General features: G+C 39.4%; 1 protein-coding gene across 3 annotated transcripts in view; it reads right to left on the bottom strand.

The window, feature by feature from the left end:
• FRY (FRY microtubule binding protein) overlaps positions 1–18,650 on the bottom strand; it is a 263,906-nt gene that overhangs the window by 172,020 nt on the left and 73,236 nt on the right. For all 3 annotated transcript variants that reach the window (XM_047078564.1, XM_047078572.1, XM_047078581.1), the window contains exons 4-7: positions 5,890–6,029; positions 1,649–1,739; positions 1,367–1,446; positions 1,171–1,251 (exon numbers count right to left, since the gene is read on the bottom strand). In XM_047078564.1, the coding sequence (XP_046934520.1) occupies positions 1,171–1,251; positions 1,367–1,446; positions 1,649–1,739; positions 5,890–6,029 (392 nt within the window). The remainder of the gene's footprint in view (positions 1–1,170; positions 1,252–1,366; positions 1,447–1,648; positions 1,740–5,889; positions 6,030–18,650) is intronic.

Raw genomic sequence — 18,650 nt, 5'->3', positions numbered from 1 at the left:
AATTATTACAATGGGCTACGATAAAAGTGTGATATGATCTCATGCAAAATGGCCCAGGTAACACTGTAGTTTTTTCAGTGTGCTTTGGTTACTTTTTCTTTCCTCTCTGTTGTTGACAGTCTTTGAGCTTGATATTTCTCACGGCATCAGTGTGTCTACCTCTCTTCCATCCAACAGCGATGTTTTAGGGGTTCGAAAAAATAGCTACCCGAGATGGATAAACTGGGTTAGAGTAAGTAAGTCACACTGAAGAGTTTTGGGGGTCTGTTGCCTGAGTTCTTGTCTATGTTTGGCTAGGTAAGGTTGCTGAGTACACATTTTCAGAACTTTTTGTTTTTTGATAACTGGGTATTTCCATGCTACTAAGTTAGGAAACGCCATCTCTTCTTGAAGATAAAAATCTCTTTCTGAAGATTGTATTTCATAAGGATCAGGGCATCACTGTTGCTTTAAGCTCAACTCTTGGCCTGGATTCGCATTATGTCTCTGGCTCATTTTGCCTCACCTAGGCATTCGGGATCTTGCCTGATGTGCCTCGGGGTTGAGTAAGATGAAGACGGGTGAATAAGGTGTGACATCACTTTTGGAAGAAGTATATTATTGGTAATGGTCTAACACCACTTTGTTCTAGCCTGCTAAGTAGCGTTATGGGGCCAGATAAATTTAGCAATGAGAATTTTCCCCCGACTTGTTTCCATGACAGAGTCTGGGACATTTTTAGCTCAGCTGAGTTAAGTAAGCTCTATAGTAAAGGGACATTCTAGAATGGAATTTTCCCATTCACAGATGATAGATATCGTAGCTACACGCTCAGAGAATACAGAAAACAAGACTCCTCAAAGTGGTAAACTTCTTTGGAATATTTGTGGCAGAGAGGAAAACAATTTGGTTCGTCCGGTTCTTTCTTTGATGCAGTAGTCTGAAACTCATGGACTCCTGGTAGCCCCTGGCCCAAATGCCGGGTAAAAAAGGTAGGGGAGAAAACAATTGAAAAAGACTTGGTGCTTGCCTCGAGGGCGCTTTTAGTCAATTTCAGAGACATGAAACCCATAGCAAAAAAAAGACCTTAGCTCTCTGTAAGCTCACACACAGTCCCTTCCTGAGAATGGAGCTGGGCTGCGATAGGGGAGGGGCTCAAGATCTTACGGTAAAGGGCTGACGTTCACTTACTTAGCTTGTGCCAACACTCCAATGACTTCTGCGTACAGGTCTGCCACGATGTGCATATTTCCAGTGTTAGGACCAAGGTACCTAAATAAGATACGATTAGATGAGTTAGGGATCCCTGGTCATCTAAAAAGAGCAAACTTGTTTTAGTTTTAAGTGCCCAACTTCTTCAAAATTCTAAAGAGACAAATTACTTTACCCTTCTTTGTACTTAAAGTGCTTGAAAGCCAAGTTAATAACATCATGTATTAGACTGTCTATTACAGGATGAAGTGGAATCTGAAAAGAAAAAAAAGATCGCTTTAACTTGGAAGAGAATATTAAAGATCACATCAGTAATAGTACTTCTGTCATCCTTAGCAATCAATAAACACAATTCATATGACCCAATATTTGAAATTCATGGACAATTTAAAACTTAGATTTTAAAAACATCAGTTTTCAGATAAACCTTATCTAAAAGAAACATTAAATTACTGACCTGTTTCAAAACTTCTATTAATACTAAAGAAAAAATGAAATCAATGGCGAGGTCCCGTCTTTCCATTAAATAATCACGCTGTTGTTCATCACTGTAAAATTTAAAATATTCATATTCAGTGGCACTGAAAAAATTCTCGGAGTGCTACAATTCGCCAGACATCTAGGGCTCATTCCCAGTGGACTGCAAACCAGATTTGCTATTTCAAGATTGCAGGGGTAAATATATGCTAATGCTTTTTGTTACCAGTGAGGTGCAGTGAACTAACACAGGATCAGAATATTTGACTTCAAATTTCAACTTTTCAGCCATGTCAACTTGAGTAGCTATCTGTGAGTCTACAAGCTCATCCTGTGGGCTCTTCCAAGGTAACTTTCTGGAATCCTATCATCTCTAGAACAGATACAGACGCAGGGCAGGGCTGTCATATTGGAGGTATATATTGAGAAGCACCTATGAAAGAAGCTACACAACGTAGAGAATAATAAGGATGTAGTACCATGATCAGCTACAGCAGGACTATGGAGGGCGGAGAAAGCTTAGGAGCCATTTCTCTCTCTCTCTCTCTTTTGTTTCCATGCCTCTTTCCTCGTGACCTTCTGCCACTTGAAGTTTGTGAAAGAAGAAAAAAGTGAATGGGGTGGTGGGAGAGAGAATGGTTATAAAGCAGGTAGAAGAAGAGGTAGAAAGAAGCAAAGTGGAGTCATTTGAACTCACTCAAAAGTCCGGGAGCTGAATAAACACTGTCAAAGGACAGAAATGTCAGTCTACCTCCATCCCACCCCCCCCCCCCCACCCCGGGTTCTGCTTATCTAACATACTAACTGAAGGCTGACTGGGAATGGAACAAAGAAAGACAAATTAAACGATGGCTGAGACTCTAGCACAGAACAGTGGCTACGAGCATTGGCTTTGGTGTGGAACAGTCGTAGGTTAAAATGATGCCTCTTCTATTTACCAGTAACTGTTCCATCTACACAATGGGAATGATAATAGCAATTACAGAAAGGTTTACTTGAGTATCAAATAAGATAAAGCGTGTAATATGTTTAGCATAGTCTCTCAAACATGTAAATGTTCCATCCTTGCAATTTTAAGTAAAAGCAATGAGAAAGGAGGACCAGAGTTGGGCTTGTCAGGCAGGTATTTTCAAAATAAATCAAGAATATTAAAAAAATATTTTTTTAATTTAAATTTTTTTATTTAAAATTTTTTATTAAATTTTATTAAATTTTTATTTAAATTTTTTAATTTAGATTTAAATTTAAATTTTTTTAATTTAAAATATGTCTCTTTTTGAGAGACAGAGAGACAGAGTATGAGTAGGGGAGTGCCAGACAGAGAGGGAGACACAGAATCCAAGGAGGCTCCAGGCCCTAAGCCGTCAGCACAGAGTCTGACGCGGGGCTCGAACCCACAAATCGTGAGATCATGACCTAAGCTGAAGTTGGACCAACTGAGCCACCCAGGCACCCCAAGAATATTTTAAATATGGAGTATTTTTTTTTGCTTCAGTCAACGGGAATGAGAAGAAAGGAAGGTGATATGTAAGATAGAAAAAAGAATTTCTGGAGAAGCTCTATAACCATAAACAAGTCAAGTAAAGCCTGGCGAGTGACAGAATGGGTTAGCAAGGGAAGTTGCAGCTCTAACTCTCAAGGAGAAATGTATGGACAGGGTAGGAGCTCATTCATTCACGATTATTACAAATAGTCTTGCCAGGAGGGAGAGCACTGGGCCAAACCATCTATCTGAAGTCCTTCAAGACCCACTAGAACTTGGAAGAGCTCCTGCCAGCTGGAGGAGAGGAAAACACATCCAACTGCCTTAAAAAAGAACATTCATCAAGCCTGACCTAGAGATTATAGCATGGAATAAGTAAACAAGATGTTTGAAGACCGAAAGGAAGGAGAACTTTCAAAGATGGCCAGCAGCAATAGAGAGAAAATGGTTGTGTTGGATGGCCAATAAGGGTCTTTAAAAGGGGCCAGAGGACCTTGAGAAAGTAGCAGTTCTTGGCAGGGAAAAAAACTTTAAACCCCGGATTCTATTTTATTTAATGAGCCAATTTATGCTTTCAAATAAAAGTAAGACCTATACTTTTCCAATAATGAATTCAACTTTATTGCTGGTTTGAGGTCTAACTGCCAGGAGCCAGCAGCTTCTGACAAATTTATTTGGCAGTCAAAATGTTGATATTATACTAATCTTAGAAATTGTAACCCTAGTACACATCTGTCACACTTAACTGTTTTCGGTTGCTTGTGCTTTTCTCTAAAGTTCCTCTTTTTTTTTCCCTAGTAACAGAAACTCTCATTATTACCTACATCATGCTCTAGATACCCTCATTCTTTTGGCTTTCTCCCAAACACACATTCTTATTTTGGACGTCCAAATGCTAATTAAATGCTGCTGAGTCAAATTTCACTGTCCTGATGCTATATTTGATATTGGCAATTACTCTGATCTCCTGAAAACAATTAGTAACGTGAATTTTAAAATACTATTTTCAAGGGTTCCTGGCTGGCTCAGTCTGTAACATGCAACTCTTGATCTCAGGGTCGTGAGTTCAAGCCCCATGTTGGGCATGGAGCCTCTTAAAAAAAAAAAAAAATATATATATATATACATACACACACACAAGGTAAAGTAATATATATATTATATATATAATCATTTTCAATATTTTCAATACAAAAAGAAATAAATTCATGGAAAATCTAGGTTTAGTAACTAAATTATGACAAAACAGAGAAACAAAACTAAAACTCACTTAATTCAATTAAAACTGCCCCATTCTTCATCCCCAAGGAAAGGTTTAATATCTACTCATAAACTAACATGTAATATGGGAAGAATAATAAAATGATACCATTAATTTATTAATCTCACAGTCTGAACCAATTTTAGAATTGAGACTTTACCTCTCAAATTTGATATATCAAAAAAATATTTGTGAGAAGAGACTGCTAATTAGTATGAGATTTCTTTTCAGGGTTATGAAATGTTCTGGAATTAGTGGTGATGGCTGTACAACCTTGTGAATATACTAAAAAACACAGAATTACGCACTTTAAAAGAATGAATTTTGCCAGGTATAAGTTATATCTTAATAAAAAATTCCCTGTCTTCAACTAAAAAAAGATTCAATATAAAAAGTTATTAATTTCTCTCCCAAACAAAATGATTAACAAATGATTGAATCTTGCATAAACTCAAGCATGTTATAAAATGAAATCACAACTTTGGATGAAATGTAATTCATTTCATGACACTGAGAAGTGGATATTTTTAAAAAAGCATTAGAAGTGTCAAGAAATAATGAGAGACGTATATCACTCACAAGAAGTAGTTAATATCTGATTTTCTGAATGATTCATTTCTGTCTTTACTGTTTTAAAAAGTGCACCATCAATTCATATGGAGATGTTTTTAAAGTAATCTTTTTTTTAAGAAAAGGTAAATATAGTCAACTTCTTATATTTACTTATATTTCAAACATATGAATTCCATAGATTTATGTAAACTTTGGGGGGATGGCACCTTCATTTGACAGTAAAAGAATCTTAAATTTTATGGTTGCTAAAGGGTTCATGTAGCAGCAAGTTCCACTTTTCAAATCCGTAAGAGAAGGGGGAGCACAGAATAATACAAATGTCGGCTGCAAGGGAAGTTCGAGATGAGGTAATCTGACTTCCCTGTTTCGCTAGTGAAGAGACTAAAGTACAGAGAGGTCGTGAGCTGCCCAAAGTCACAGGGCTCATGGATGGCACCTCCAGGCCTACTGCTAAGGTCCTGTCCAGCCTCCTTCCCGTGACGGCACACCAGGCACTCAAGGTTCCTAACAAGGACTAGGCAGCACCATGTGGGGCCTGCTACAGCCTTTCTGCTTTTAGGTGCAGACTGGAAGAGAGAGGGCTCAGGAAAGTAGCAAGGGAATCTAGGGCCCTTTACACCTGCCCCACCAATGTCAAAATAAGGCTGAGTGTGTCTTTTCAACCTGTGACAAGTGGCAGTGACTAGCACTCCCACTGCTAGACAAGGGGCCACCTGTGCCACCTGCTAGGTATCCATGTGCACCTGCTAGGTATCCATGCACAGGCAGGAAGATTTAGATGCTGCATAAATCCCATTTTGATTTATGTTTCTGAAAGAGAGAAAGAAGAAAGAAAGAAAGAAAGAAAGAAAGAAAGAAAGAAAGAAAGAAAGATCCTCATAATTCCTACACATAAGAAATGTACCTTTTTGATTTATTGCTTGTTCTTGGTCTGTATTCATGTGATTCATCCTCAATGCCATTTTGCCTTTTATACCAGTCAAATAATGTACGCAGAATGGAAGGCAGGCAGTACTCAGAAAGGGAGCTCATTGAGCTGATGACCTACAGAGAAAAAGAGGTGATAAAAAGGCTTTGGTGGCTCTGGCAATTACTGAAATACTTTTCATTTCACAAATAACTCCAAGCTATATTTCTTATGTATCACACCTTTCCCTTAACAATCTTTATGAGTACATTCCCAAGAGGCCAAATCTTAATAATGTTTACAGATGTTCCTTATATAATAATTTTGTGGTTCAAGAAAGTTAATTACTTTGACTTCCTTTCATTCTAGAAGTCAGATGTTAATTGCACACAGGTTATTCACGGACTGCAGAGAAATTATTTTCCCACACCGTCCAAGAAGTACAGTGCCTTGTACTCCTTAGGTCTCAAAAATGCTTGTTGTAGAAATAAAAACATTAATTGACACAATCACATTAATTGTTTAGGGGAAATAAGCAAGCCTAGCTCCCAAACAAACAACCCAAGTGGTAATGTAACATAATGTATGGTTTTCTGCCCATAATCATTCATTCACTCATCTGAGGTAGGCTCCAAATCAGACTCAAGAACCAGCAGCAATAATTTATTGTCTATCACCTTGAAGGCAAACTACTCCCCTCTTTTTTAAACAACAAACATGTCTTTGAGAGACGAGTTATTCCAATTTCCTTTTCTGGAAAGATTCATGATGTTTTGCTACTTATCATGGAAAAAATGAACCTCAATTGCCATCTCATACCATGTACAAAGATTAACTGAAAAAAATCATACTATAAAAAACCTAAACTGTAAAACTTCTGAAGAAAACGTAGGAGAAAAATCTTCGTGACTCTGGGTCAGCCTAGGATTCCTTAAGCAACACATCAAGAGCAAAGTCCATGATAATTTGAAACTGAAAGTCATCAAAATTAAAAGATTCTGTTCTGGGGATGAAAGGTTGGTTCAATATTCACCAAGCAATAAACATGATACACCACATTAACGAAATAAAGGATAAATAATCATATGATCATCTCAGTAGATGCAGAAAAAACATTTGACAAAATTTGACATCATTTATGATAAAAATGCTTAATGAAGTGGGTTTAGAAGGAACATACCCCAACATTATAAAGGCCATACGTGGAAAACCCACAGATAACATCATACTCTGTGGTGAAAACTGGGAGCTTTCCTTTAAGATCAGGAATAAAACAAGGATGTCCATTATTCAACAGAGTTCTAGAAGGCCTAGCCACAGCAAGCAGATGAGAAAAATAAAAGGCGTCCATGTTGGTAAGAAAGAAGTAAGGCTGTCACTAATTGCAGATGACATGATACCATATACATATGATATATACATATCATATACATATATGTATGGCTATATACACACCGTTTACATGGTATGGCTATATACATACATACATATAACCCTAAAGACTCCACTGAAAAACTATGTGAAGCAATAAAATAATTCAGAAAAGTCACAGGATACAAAATCAATACACAGAAATCAGCTGCATTTCTACACACTAATAACAAAGTAGGGAAAGAAAAATTAAGAAAACAATTCCATTTACAGTTGCATGAAACAGAATAAAATACCTAGGAATAAACTTAATCAAGGATATGAAAGAACTATTAGGACACTGATGAAAGAAACTGAAGAAGACACAAAGGAAAGATATTTCATCTTCATGGATTGTAAGAATTAATATTGTTGCAACATCCATACTACTGACAGCAATCTACAGATTCAATGAAATTCTTATCAAAATACCAAGAGCATTTTTCACAGAACTAGAATAATAATACTAGGAAAATAATACTATTTTTATGGAACTTCAAAAGATACTAATTGGCCAAAGCCATCTTGAAAAAGAAGAACAAAGCTGGAGGTATCACAATTCCAGATTTGAAGATACACTACAAAGCTGTAGTAATCAAAACAGTATGGTACCGGCACAAAAACAGCCACATAAATCAATGGAACAGAATAGAGAGTACAGAAAGAAACCCACGCTTATATGGTCAATTAATCAGTGACAAGGGAGGCATGAATACAAAATGGGGAAAAGAGTCTCTTCAATAAATGGTGCTGGGAAAACTGGACAGCTACATGCAGAGGAACGAAACTGGACCACTTTCTTACACAAAAATAAACTCAAATTGGATTAAAGACACTTAAATGGGAAACATAAAACCACAAACCTTCTAGAAGAAAGCATAGACAGTAATTTCTCTGACATCGGCTGTAGCAACGTATTTCTAGATATGTCTCTTTGGGCATGGGAAACAAAAGCAAAAATAAACTCGTGGGACTAAACCATCAACAAAACGAAAAGGCAACCTACTGAATGGGAGAAGATACTTGCATATCTGAGAAGGAGTCAACATACAAAATGTATTAAACACTTCTACAACTCAACACGAGAAACCCACCAAATAATCCAACTAAAAATGGGCAGAGGACCTAAACAGACATTTTTTTTCCAAAGGAGACAAACAGATGGCAAACAGATATGAGAGAGAGACAGAGAGAGAGAGAGAGAGAGAGAGAGCCCACACACAAGTGGAGGAGGGGCAGAGGGAGGGAGAGGGAGAATCTCCAGCAGATTCCACACCCAGCGTACTAGCATAGAGCCTGACGTGGGGCTTGGTCTCATGACTGTAAGATCATGACCTGAGCCAAAATCAAGAGTCAGACACTTAACCGACTGAGCCCCCCATGTGCCCCCCGACAAGATTTCTTACAGGCAAATTATGACCTGCGGTGCCAATGAGACAATGATAACATAGGCATCTCCAACACTGCTGATAGAAGAAAAAAGTTGGCACAACATATCGGGAGGAAATTTGGAAATGTGATCAAGAACTTCATAAATGCTTCTCAAGAAGCCCATTCCTAGGAATTTATCTCAAATACATAATTAGAGATGAGTAAGAATGTTCAGGACAGCATTATATTATAGAAAAAAAAACGGGACATCTAAATGTCCAACTACATATCTTTTTTTTTTAATTTTTTTTTCAACGTTTATTTATTTTTGGGACAGAGAGAGACAGAGCATGAACGGGGGAGGGGCAGAGAGAGAGGGAGACACAGAATCGGAAACAGGCTCCAGGCTCTGAGCCATCAGCCCAGAGCCTGACACGGGGCTCGAACTCACGGACTGCGAGATCGTGACCTGGCTGAAGTCGGACGCTTAACCGACTGCGCCACCCAGGCGCCCCTCCAACTACATATCTTAATACAATGTGAAATGTGAGGCAGACTACCTATGAAACCATTAAAAATCACACTTCAAAAATATCTAATGACATGAAAATATTCATCATATGTTACATGGAAGAAGAATAAAAAACCGTTTAATTGGTGAGGTTTGCACTTGGCACGGACACTACGTAAGTATGCATATAGCAAACACAACCAGGGGTAGGTAAACCAACATACTGAGAGTGCATGTAGACCCTGCAAGTTGTCAGGACGGAGATCACTAGAGGAAGGGGGTAGGTGAGAGTTGAAGAGAAATGAAGGTAGGATTTTACCTGGGCCTTTTTTAGAAAGGGGATAAATTTGAGACAAGAGTCAAGAAGAAAGCTAAGCAAAGACTCAAGGCAGGAAGCCTATGGTAATGAAGGCACAAAATAATTGTTTGTTCATAATAATTACAGTGATTAATTTAATGAAGGTTTTGAGTGAACCGAAAGAAGACATATTTGGCTGGTGCAGGGACTTGGGTATATCAGAAAGAAGAAAAATAATGTTGGAAATTTTAAGCTGGAACTAAATCAGAGAAGTTACTTAATGCTAGTCTGAAAAATTACAGTTTTCTTCTCTAGAAAATGGGAAGCCCCTAAAGATTTCTGAATAGGAAAATGTGCCCATAGAAACGTTGGGGAAGTTTAATCCAGCAGTGATGTGTAGGTTAGACCAAGGGTGTTTGCCAATAGAGGTGGTCAGTGCCAACAGAGGTGGTCAGAACAGACACACACACGCACACACACACACACACACACACATACACATGCAAGCACACACGCACTCTCGAATTGAATGAGGTTACTGCAACAGTTCCAGGCACACAGTGATCACAGCTTGAGCCGGGAAGTGGCAGGAGAAATGGAAAACCTTAGTTAACTTAAAATGTTTCTGTAGTTAAGCAGGCGAGGCTTAACTTCTTTTTATAAAGGAAACTAGAGCAATGGGAGTTGAAGAGCTTCCTGTCAATGGGACTTTCCACTGTCACCTTTAAAAGAAGCTCCAAGATTGAACAGAACAATTATGTGTCCTTCCTCAGATTCTGTTTCTTGAGAGCCTTATTTCTTGCTGTCTTGTAATTATGGTTATATGTACATACACAAAATTGTACACTGTCGCTAGCTATGGTTTAATAGAAGTTAAGTATCAATAGGCTATTGCATTCTGCCCGCCCTGTGAACCGAGTCACCATCAGTTTTTAATTGAAAAATATCGAATTATTTTTTTAAAAAGAGACCCTATCCTCGCTCCCCCCAACACTGTAATATCCACAGCCACGACGTATCTTCCCGTTGTTCCTGTGGATATAACAGTGGTAAATTTGGGGAACGAAGCAAATTATGGCATGTCAAGGGGTAATTTACTAGTTCTCTCTAAGCTACCCAAGCACGAAAAAGGATACTTCTCTAATCACTACCATCTAAGATATTTTGAATTGGGAACTGAAGGGGGTTCCTCCCAGAAGGGGAAAAAACCCAGAATTTGGAGTCCTTCACATAGGTTAATTCTGCTTAATTATCACATGTGTAATAAAATCCCCAACCATCTACTATCATATTTCAGTAATTTAAAAATACTTGTGTAAGTCTGGACAGGACTCAAGGAGACACGATGACTAAATATAATGTGGTATCCTAGACGGTATCCTGGAACAGAAAAGAGGTATTTGCGAAAAAAAATAAAATAAAATACAAATCCAGAATTTAGTTAATAATGATGCACTGATGTTGGTTTCTTATTGTGACAAATGTACATGGCAACGTAAGATGTTAATAAAAGAAACTGGGTGTGGGAACAGGACCACTGTCTGTACTATCTTTGCAAGCTTTCTGTAGATTAAAAACTATTCAAAAATAAAAAAAAAAGTTTATTTAGAAAACACCTATGTGGGAGATTTACATACTTCTGTCATTTACTACAGACCCAGAAAGGAGATATAAACCTACATTTGTCCCCTAATTGTCTCTGGGTAGAGCTCACAATGTTTAGCAGCTTCACTCACTTAGATGTAACCCACATTCTCCATAGAGAATGTCAACAGTATTCTTTAAACCTCAGCCATAATTTTTTTTTACCCATTAAAAAGTCATCGTGAAGCCATTCTTGGTATTATATCTACTGGACATACTTTCCACGGCAAATACATCGAGACCATCGTAGAAGAGAAGAAAGGTCAGCACTGGGTGGATGTGTGTGTTTTTTCCATCTCTCTGTTACTGCCCTGTTACTGTTAAAGTCCAGGCTTGTCAGGAAGGAAGGGTGGAATTTGCAAAGACCTGGCCCTCAAAGCTCAGGAAGGGAGGAAGGTCTAGCTGGCTTCTTGGTTACTCAACTCCTTCATTTACGGGAAGCAGAGCCAATGGCGAGATGAATTCTAGCTCTGTGTTGCTGTTGAAAGGGGGCAGGCCCATTTACAAAGATGTTCTTGTTGCATTTAAATGATCATATTCTTCCATCATAGATGAGCTAGGTACTGTGGAGCTTGAGGAGATGAATTGCACAGAATCACAGAACTATTTCATACTGGTGTTTTGCTTTGGGGGGGAGGGGATAGAGGGGAATACTAAATGTACTTTGCAAATGTTTTCTTAATGTTTATTTTGGCATTTTATGTATAAATAGGCTAAAAGAGACTGTCTATTATGCTGTAGGGAATGCATTAATTTTTCATAAGCATTTTATTATAGTTGCTGAATGCAAAGAAGGAAACTTTACATAAATATTTGAATGATTACTCGGTGGAGTCATTCCGTATCTTACAGTAACAAGGTTGACTTGCTCCGAGTGGTGTGTTTAGTGAATAATTTTAAAGTAACTTCATTGATAGTTTAATTTTTCAAACTAGTTCAGGTGGCCAAGCCCCGGGGGGTCAGGTTACTGTCTATGAACTACCACAAAATGTTGATCTGTGGAAGTAATCCAAATGCAATTTTTTTACTGGATCATATATCGTACTAGTGCTAGATTATAGCAATCAGTGATGACATATACCAGAGGCTTAAGAATATTACAAAAACTTAAAATTATACAAATCTGTGTATTATATTTTTCATGCAAATTAGGAAAAGATCTTTATTATATGACTTTGATATCCTGGTCTATTTTGTGGAACACCACGTTCCACGGGAGAATAATTTAAGAACCACTGAATAACACTAATGTGAATCCAACGTCAGTTAATTTGTTTTTACTCTTAATTGCTTACGTTTTTCACTTCTACATTTTAAATAGATTTTGATGGAATTGTAGCATTAGAATCAGTGTTGAAGCACTAGAATTTCCCCTGCTTCCTTTCCAGAAAAACTATTACTGCCCAAGATAGTAAAAAGTTATTTTCACTCTACTATAGCTGTATGGGCTTGGTTTACCATGTTTCTTGTTTGTAGATGGTATTTTTAATGTATTAAGAAACTAAGGCACTACAAAAGTATGTAAACATATAATGTCTAGAAGAAAACCCCATAGAAGTTACTTGGAATGTCTGAGCAAATTATATGAAATTTATAGAGACAGCACTGGTCACACTGAATTGCAAATAGCTGCATTAAATAATGTTCTCAGGACAGATGACTGATCCTTCACAAGCTACATTTTCATAATTTCATCAGTGTATTGAGAAGATCAGATGGTCCTAAGTTCAAGTTACAGCTCTGCCCTTCATTGGCTGTACGAGCTTGGGCGTGTCCATTTCTCTGAGGCTCCATGTTTCCCGCTGCGAAATGGGACTGAAGAATACTTAACCTCACTGGGGTTTTAGGAAGAGTAAAAAATGAGATACTATAAAGTGTGGGGCACATAACAGACCTTAAAAAACGTCTATTTTCCTCTTCCATTTCTAAATATTGAAACTGAAGCACAGACATAAAAATTTTTGACTTTGAAAGGATCTTAGACTAAGTTAATAACGGAATGAGTGATAGAAATTATTGACAGAATTTTATTTATGACAGCTGATAAATGGTGCTTTCAGGCTTATTGTAAAAAAAAAAAAAAAAAAAAAGGACCCACCTGTCTCTAATCCAAGCACAAACTACTAAGGCCTCCATTTAGAACCCTTGTAGCTTTTAGGGACACCTGGGTGGCTCAGTTGGTTAAACGTCTGACTCTTGGTCTCAGCTCAGGTCATGATCTCACGGTTCGTGTCCAGCCTGGCATTGGGCTCTGTGCTGACGGTGTGGAGACTGCTTGAGATTCTCGCTTTCTCCCCCTCTCCATCTCTACCCTACTGCCCCTGTCTCTGTTTCTCTCAAAAAAAAAAAAAAACCAAAAAACAAAAAAAACTTAAAAAAAAATAAGAACAGTTGCAGCTTGGTGTGTGTTCCCACACTTTTCTGGCTCCAGGAGCTGCCAACGCGGTACATTCCAAACATTCACTTGTAGAGGTCTCCAAGCAATGCTGGTCCTACATTAGCCCCATAAAAGAAAGGTAGGGAACACCAGGCTCCCCAAGTTTGCTGCAGGCAACAGCTCACTCTGGGAAAGGACACTGACATGGCAACTATTATGGAACCAGAATGAATAGGTTGAATAAAACCAATTATTGGGAGCCCAGTTTATGTACACATCAGACTTTCAGGAACCTCAATCATCAGAAAACATTGAGCCCAAATGCGAATGAAAAATGGACACAACCGTTGGCAAAAGCTATGGTGTTAAGCTCTTGTAGGTCATTCAGCACAAGACGGTTCTGTAAAACACACACAGGTCTCATTTGATTCTGTTCTCCCCTCTCTCACCAGATAACCTGTTCTTCTGGCCAAATTCCAAATCAGCCAAGTATTGGTGATGCTTCCTCTTCCTGCCTCACTTCTTCATCTCAGACATCTGGTTTCTGTGCTTGCCACACTCCCGACAATTTACAGAAAAGATCAGAAAGGGCAAGCCTACTGGCCAACCAATGGCCTTTTGTAGTCATCCCCCTCCAAGTCTCGTGAGCAAATGACACTCTTTCTCGGGTTCTCCTTGAACCACTTTCTTTCTCAGGATTCGGTGATGCGGCCAGTCTTATGTACCTTATATACTCTCTTATCTCCCATATGATTACTTATGCAGTGCTGAAGCACATTAAGACCGTTCACCTGCGAAAAAAAGGATTTGGATTCTAATTCTAGTTGTTCTAGCACAAGCTCCTTCGGGGAGTAATCATCCTTTACCACATCGAGAGGAAATAACTTTCACTTACTGATCATGACTGTTTTTTTTTTTTTTAATTTTTTTTTTCAACGTTTATTTATTTTTGGGACAGAGAGAGACAGAGCATGAACGGGGGAGGGGCAGAGAGAGAGGGAGACACAGAATCGGAAACAGGCTCCAGGCTATGAGCCATCAGCCTGACGCGGGGCTCGAACTCACGGACCGCGAGATCGTGACCTGGCTGAAGTCGGACGCTTAACCGACTGCGCCACCCAGGCGCCCCTGATCATGACTGTTTTAAGAAACAAAATTGGAGTAATTCTTCAAATAGAAAACATCATACAGTATACAATTGCTTGTATCATTTAACTTACTGCATGTTTTGGTCATAATGAGATAGAAGCAAAAGTCTAAAAACCAAGGGCAGAGAAAATTGACAAGAAAGCACATGTAGCTGGAAGGTATATGAGATGATGAAGATTCCGTTATTACTTTTTTCAAGAGCCGCAATTTTCATCTCTGTGTGTAATGTAGCTACTGACTGTCATTGGTACATCCTCCACCAGGTGAGGGTCCCATACTTCTTCAGGCGAGGGTTACTTTGGAGTACTGTTTTACACTTTTTAAAATGAGTTAACTCGATATCTCAGCTGCACCTGGTGACCTTTAACCCAGGTCCACACTCATCATAGGCAAGCTACTGTGTCATCTGAGAACCCAAAATAAAATGCCTTGGAATTTATATTTAAAAAGGATGTCTATAAACTTGGATAGCAGAAGAAAGATTTCACTTGAGGTTCAAATGGGGAGCTCACCTTTCCTTCATAGGACCCTCTCCAACAGACCACAGACAGGGAACTCATCACCAGCGCCATGATGATGCCCTGGTACACCGCCTTTTAATTTCAGTGTTGCCAGTCATAATCAGCTAGCGTGACTTAGCTCGAACGTAAGTTTTTCAAACTATTGAATATTAATCTATCAGCTATGAAAATGCGTTCTGTATGTCAGCGAATAACACTGCAGCAAAAGCCTTTCTCATCGCTGGTGTCCAGGGAGCACGTGGCTGCTAACGTCTCACCGTTCCGTGAGGGTCTCTGTTCTGCTGCCATCATGGGCCAGCCCTGCCCTAGAAAGCTGAATCTTCTGAGGCTTTTGCACTTTCCCGGCCACCGTTTCTCTCAGGCCACTCTTCAAATCTCAACTTCTTGGTCCATGCAGTTCCTGCCTGGCATGATGCAACCCATTTCATCTGGATGACAGAGATCTTTAAAATGCCCCTGTGCCTTGGTGGCTTCCTGTGACACACCTGTCCACCTTCCAAGCATCGTTAACTGCCCCCCTAACCTGAGTTCCGATAGCACTTGAAATATACCTCTGCTATAGCATTCGCTTTGCACTATCATTTGTTTGGATATCGGTCTTCTTCCTGGGATTGAGAATTCCTCGAGGGCAGGAACCCTATCTTACTGACTTTGTAACCCCAGAACCTTGCACAGATCCTAGTACGCTTGGGCACTAGTATTTGTTGAATTGAACAGAAGTGGTTCCAAATCATGGTTGAAAACTACAGTTACTTTTTATTTCTCAACCAATATTGATTCTTCTTATATAATTTTACATATATTCTTTCCAGTTCCATTGTCTCCATCTCAGTTTGGGCCTATTTGGTGTCAAATCTTTATCATAATACTCAAACTCCCCAAATGCCTCCCAACTTCAAGGATCTCTCCATTCATGAACCTGCTACCTGGGGGTTAACATCAAGTTGCCACTTTGATCCATTTGACATCCAGTATGTATGAGAGAAAGTCCCACCCACTGCCATTAAAAGTCCTCCACAGTCTGATCCCTAACACTGGAGGCCAGCCAGAAAATTTTGTGTCTCAGGAGAAAACGATGCATTGTTCAGAGCTCACCTCTCTGGGGGTTGTCTAATTTAAGTCTGCAGGCACTCTGCACCTTTTAACGCCTTTGAGCTATTTTTAAATTGTGCATATGAGGGGCGCCTGGGTGGCTCAGTCGGTTAAGCGTCCAACTTCGGCTCAGGTCATGATCTCACGGTCCGTGAGTTCGAGCCCCGCGTCGGGCTCTGTGCTGACAGCTCAGAGCCTGGAGCCTGTTTCAGATTCTGTGTCTCCCTCTCTCTGACCCTCGCCTGTTCATGCTCTGTCTCTCCCTGCCTCAAAAATAAATAAAACATTAAAAAAAATTAAAAAAAATAAAATTGTGCATATGATAGACAACTGATAGCAATGCCAGAGATTCTTTTCTACAGAAAGAAAAAAACACTCTGCCCAGTGACGGTTCAGTTAATTGACTTCACTCTCCCACTGTGAAAGAAGCCACTTTTGCCTCTGACTGCACATTCATTTCAATGTTCCTGACTTATAAATGTGTCCATTTGGGGGTTCTCTTTTAAACTGGCTGTAACTTCCTCATTAAAAATGAGTTAAGTAAAATCTTTCACATACGTTCCTTTTATATTTCTACGAGAGTTATGACGTTGTCTCTTTTTGAATATCACCTTTTAACAATACACATCTTCCGCCTCAACTGATAGAGCCATTCATCAGTCCTCAAAGATAACTCATAATGTCCTTTTTCTGTTCAGGACCTTTGCACATTTCCAATCCTCCTCACCATCAACACCCGGCAAAATCCTGTTGCTTCTATTGTTTTAGGCACCTGACAAACTATATCCGCTTCTAGAAAGATTTTTCAGCCACTCGGCCCTAAAGTGTATCTTCTGTTCACTGAAATCTCACGATGTTTACTGTCTGTACTATCCATGTGGTACTTCTTACACACATGGACCCCTGTCAGAGTGGTCTGTGCACTGCCTTAACCTCTTCTGGATCTGAAGCTCCTGGAATGTAGGGACCACATCCTTACATCTCTTTGTCCCACACAGAGCTTTGTGTGCATGTACACACACACACACACACACACACACACACACACTTTTTTTTTTTTAAACATTTATTTATTTTTGAGACAGAGAGAGACAGAGCATGAACAGGGGAGGGGCAGAGAGAGAGGGAGACACAGAATCTGAAACAGGCTCCAGGCTCTGAGCTGTCAGCACAGAGGCTGACGCGGGGCTCGAACTCACGGACCGTGAGATCATGACCCGAGCCAAAGTCGGACGCTTAACCGACTGAGCCACCCAGGCGCCCCTACACACACACACACACACACACACACACACACACACACACACTTTTAATAAATGTCTACTATAATAAAGAACATTGCCACCAGGACAATATTTTACTCATTTTACTTTCTAATCTGTGACAATTAATTTAGGCACTTAAAATAAATTACTGGCAGCATATGTTTTCAAAATGCTATTGGAAATCTCTTCCCCCTTTATTAATTCTCACTATTGGTATGACTTTCTCACTAGCAGGGACTGAAGCCGTCCCTGGCTGGCTCCCTAGTGCAGGGCAAAGCTTGCTACCTGGGGCGCACCATGCGTGGTCCTCCCACGGTGAGCTTACTTTCTAGCCTGAGGTTACAATTTGTCTGATCATATCTCTCTGTCTTGCCCATTAGATTAGGGGCCTCTCCAGGGCAGTACCATGCTTTCTTCGTGTTCATTTCATGTTTATTTCCACCAGCTGGCACACTGCTTGGTGCAGGGTTGCTGCCTGCTAGGTGCTGTGTAAGAATGTACAAATTTCATGGATATGAACTTGATCCAAAGTCAAATTCTGGGAATAATACAAATTCCAAGCTGTTCAATGTGTAAAGCAGTGACTAGTATGAGTCTTCTCCCGCTCCTACAGAGCTTTAAAAAATCCTGTTTAGACATCTTTCCAGGTGCGTCCTAAACAGGGTTAGATTATCATTGGATTAGATTAAGACATATGAAGCCAAGAGTTAATTATATATAGATACAGAAGAAAACTTAAGGAAACAAAGCTTTAACTCTAAATATACACATTTTAAAATTTAAACTGTAAAATTGACAAATTCTAGGGATATTCCACAGTAGGAAAAAAAAAGAGGTATCCAGAACTGTAAATAGTATTCTTTATTGGACATTTTGGAAAAAATAGGCTTTTATAAAATAACTGATTTTTAGATGGATGAATAATCGCCCCAGATAAAATTTCCCAATCTCTCCTCGAGCTATGGGTGGCTATGTGACTAAGATATTATCAACTGAAGGGGCCCCTGGGTGGCTCAGTCGGTTGAGCGTCCGACTTTGGCTTAGGTCATGGTCTCGTGGTTCGTGAGTTTGAGCCCCGCACCAGGCTCTCTGCTAATAAACAGTTCAGAGCCTGGAGCCT

Source organism: Lynx rufus, unplaced genomic scaffold (assembly GCF_022079265.1).
Source record: "Lynx rufus isolate CCGP_SWC_20201006 ecotype Redwood Valley unplaced genomic scaffold, mLynRuf1.p SCAF_1, whole genome shotgun sequence".
In the NCBI taxonomy this organism is placed as follows: domain Eukaryota; kingdom Metazoa; phylum Chordata; class Mammalia; order Carnivora; family Felidae; genus Lynx; species Lynx rufus.
Note: the sequence above shows the minus strand (reverse complement) of the source record. Positions and strands in the feature narration are given on the sequence as shown.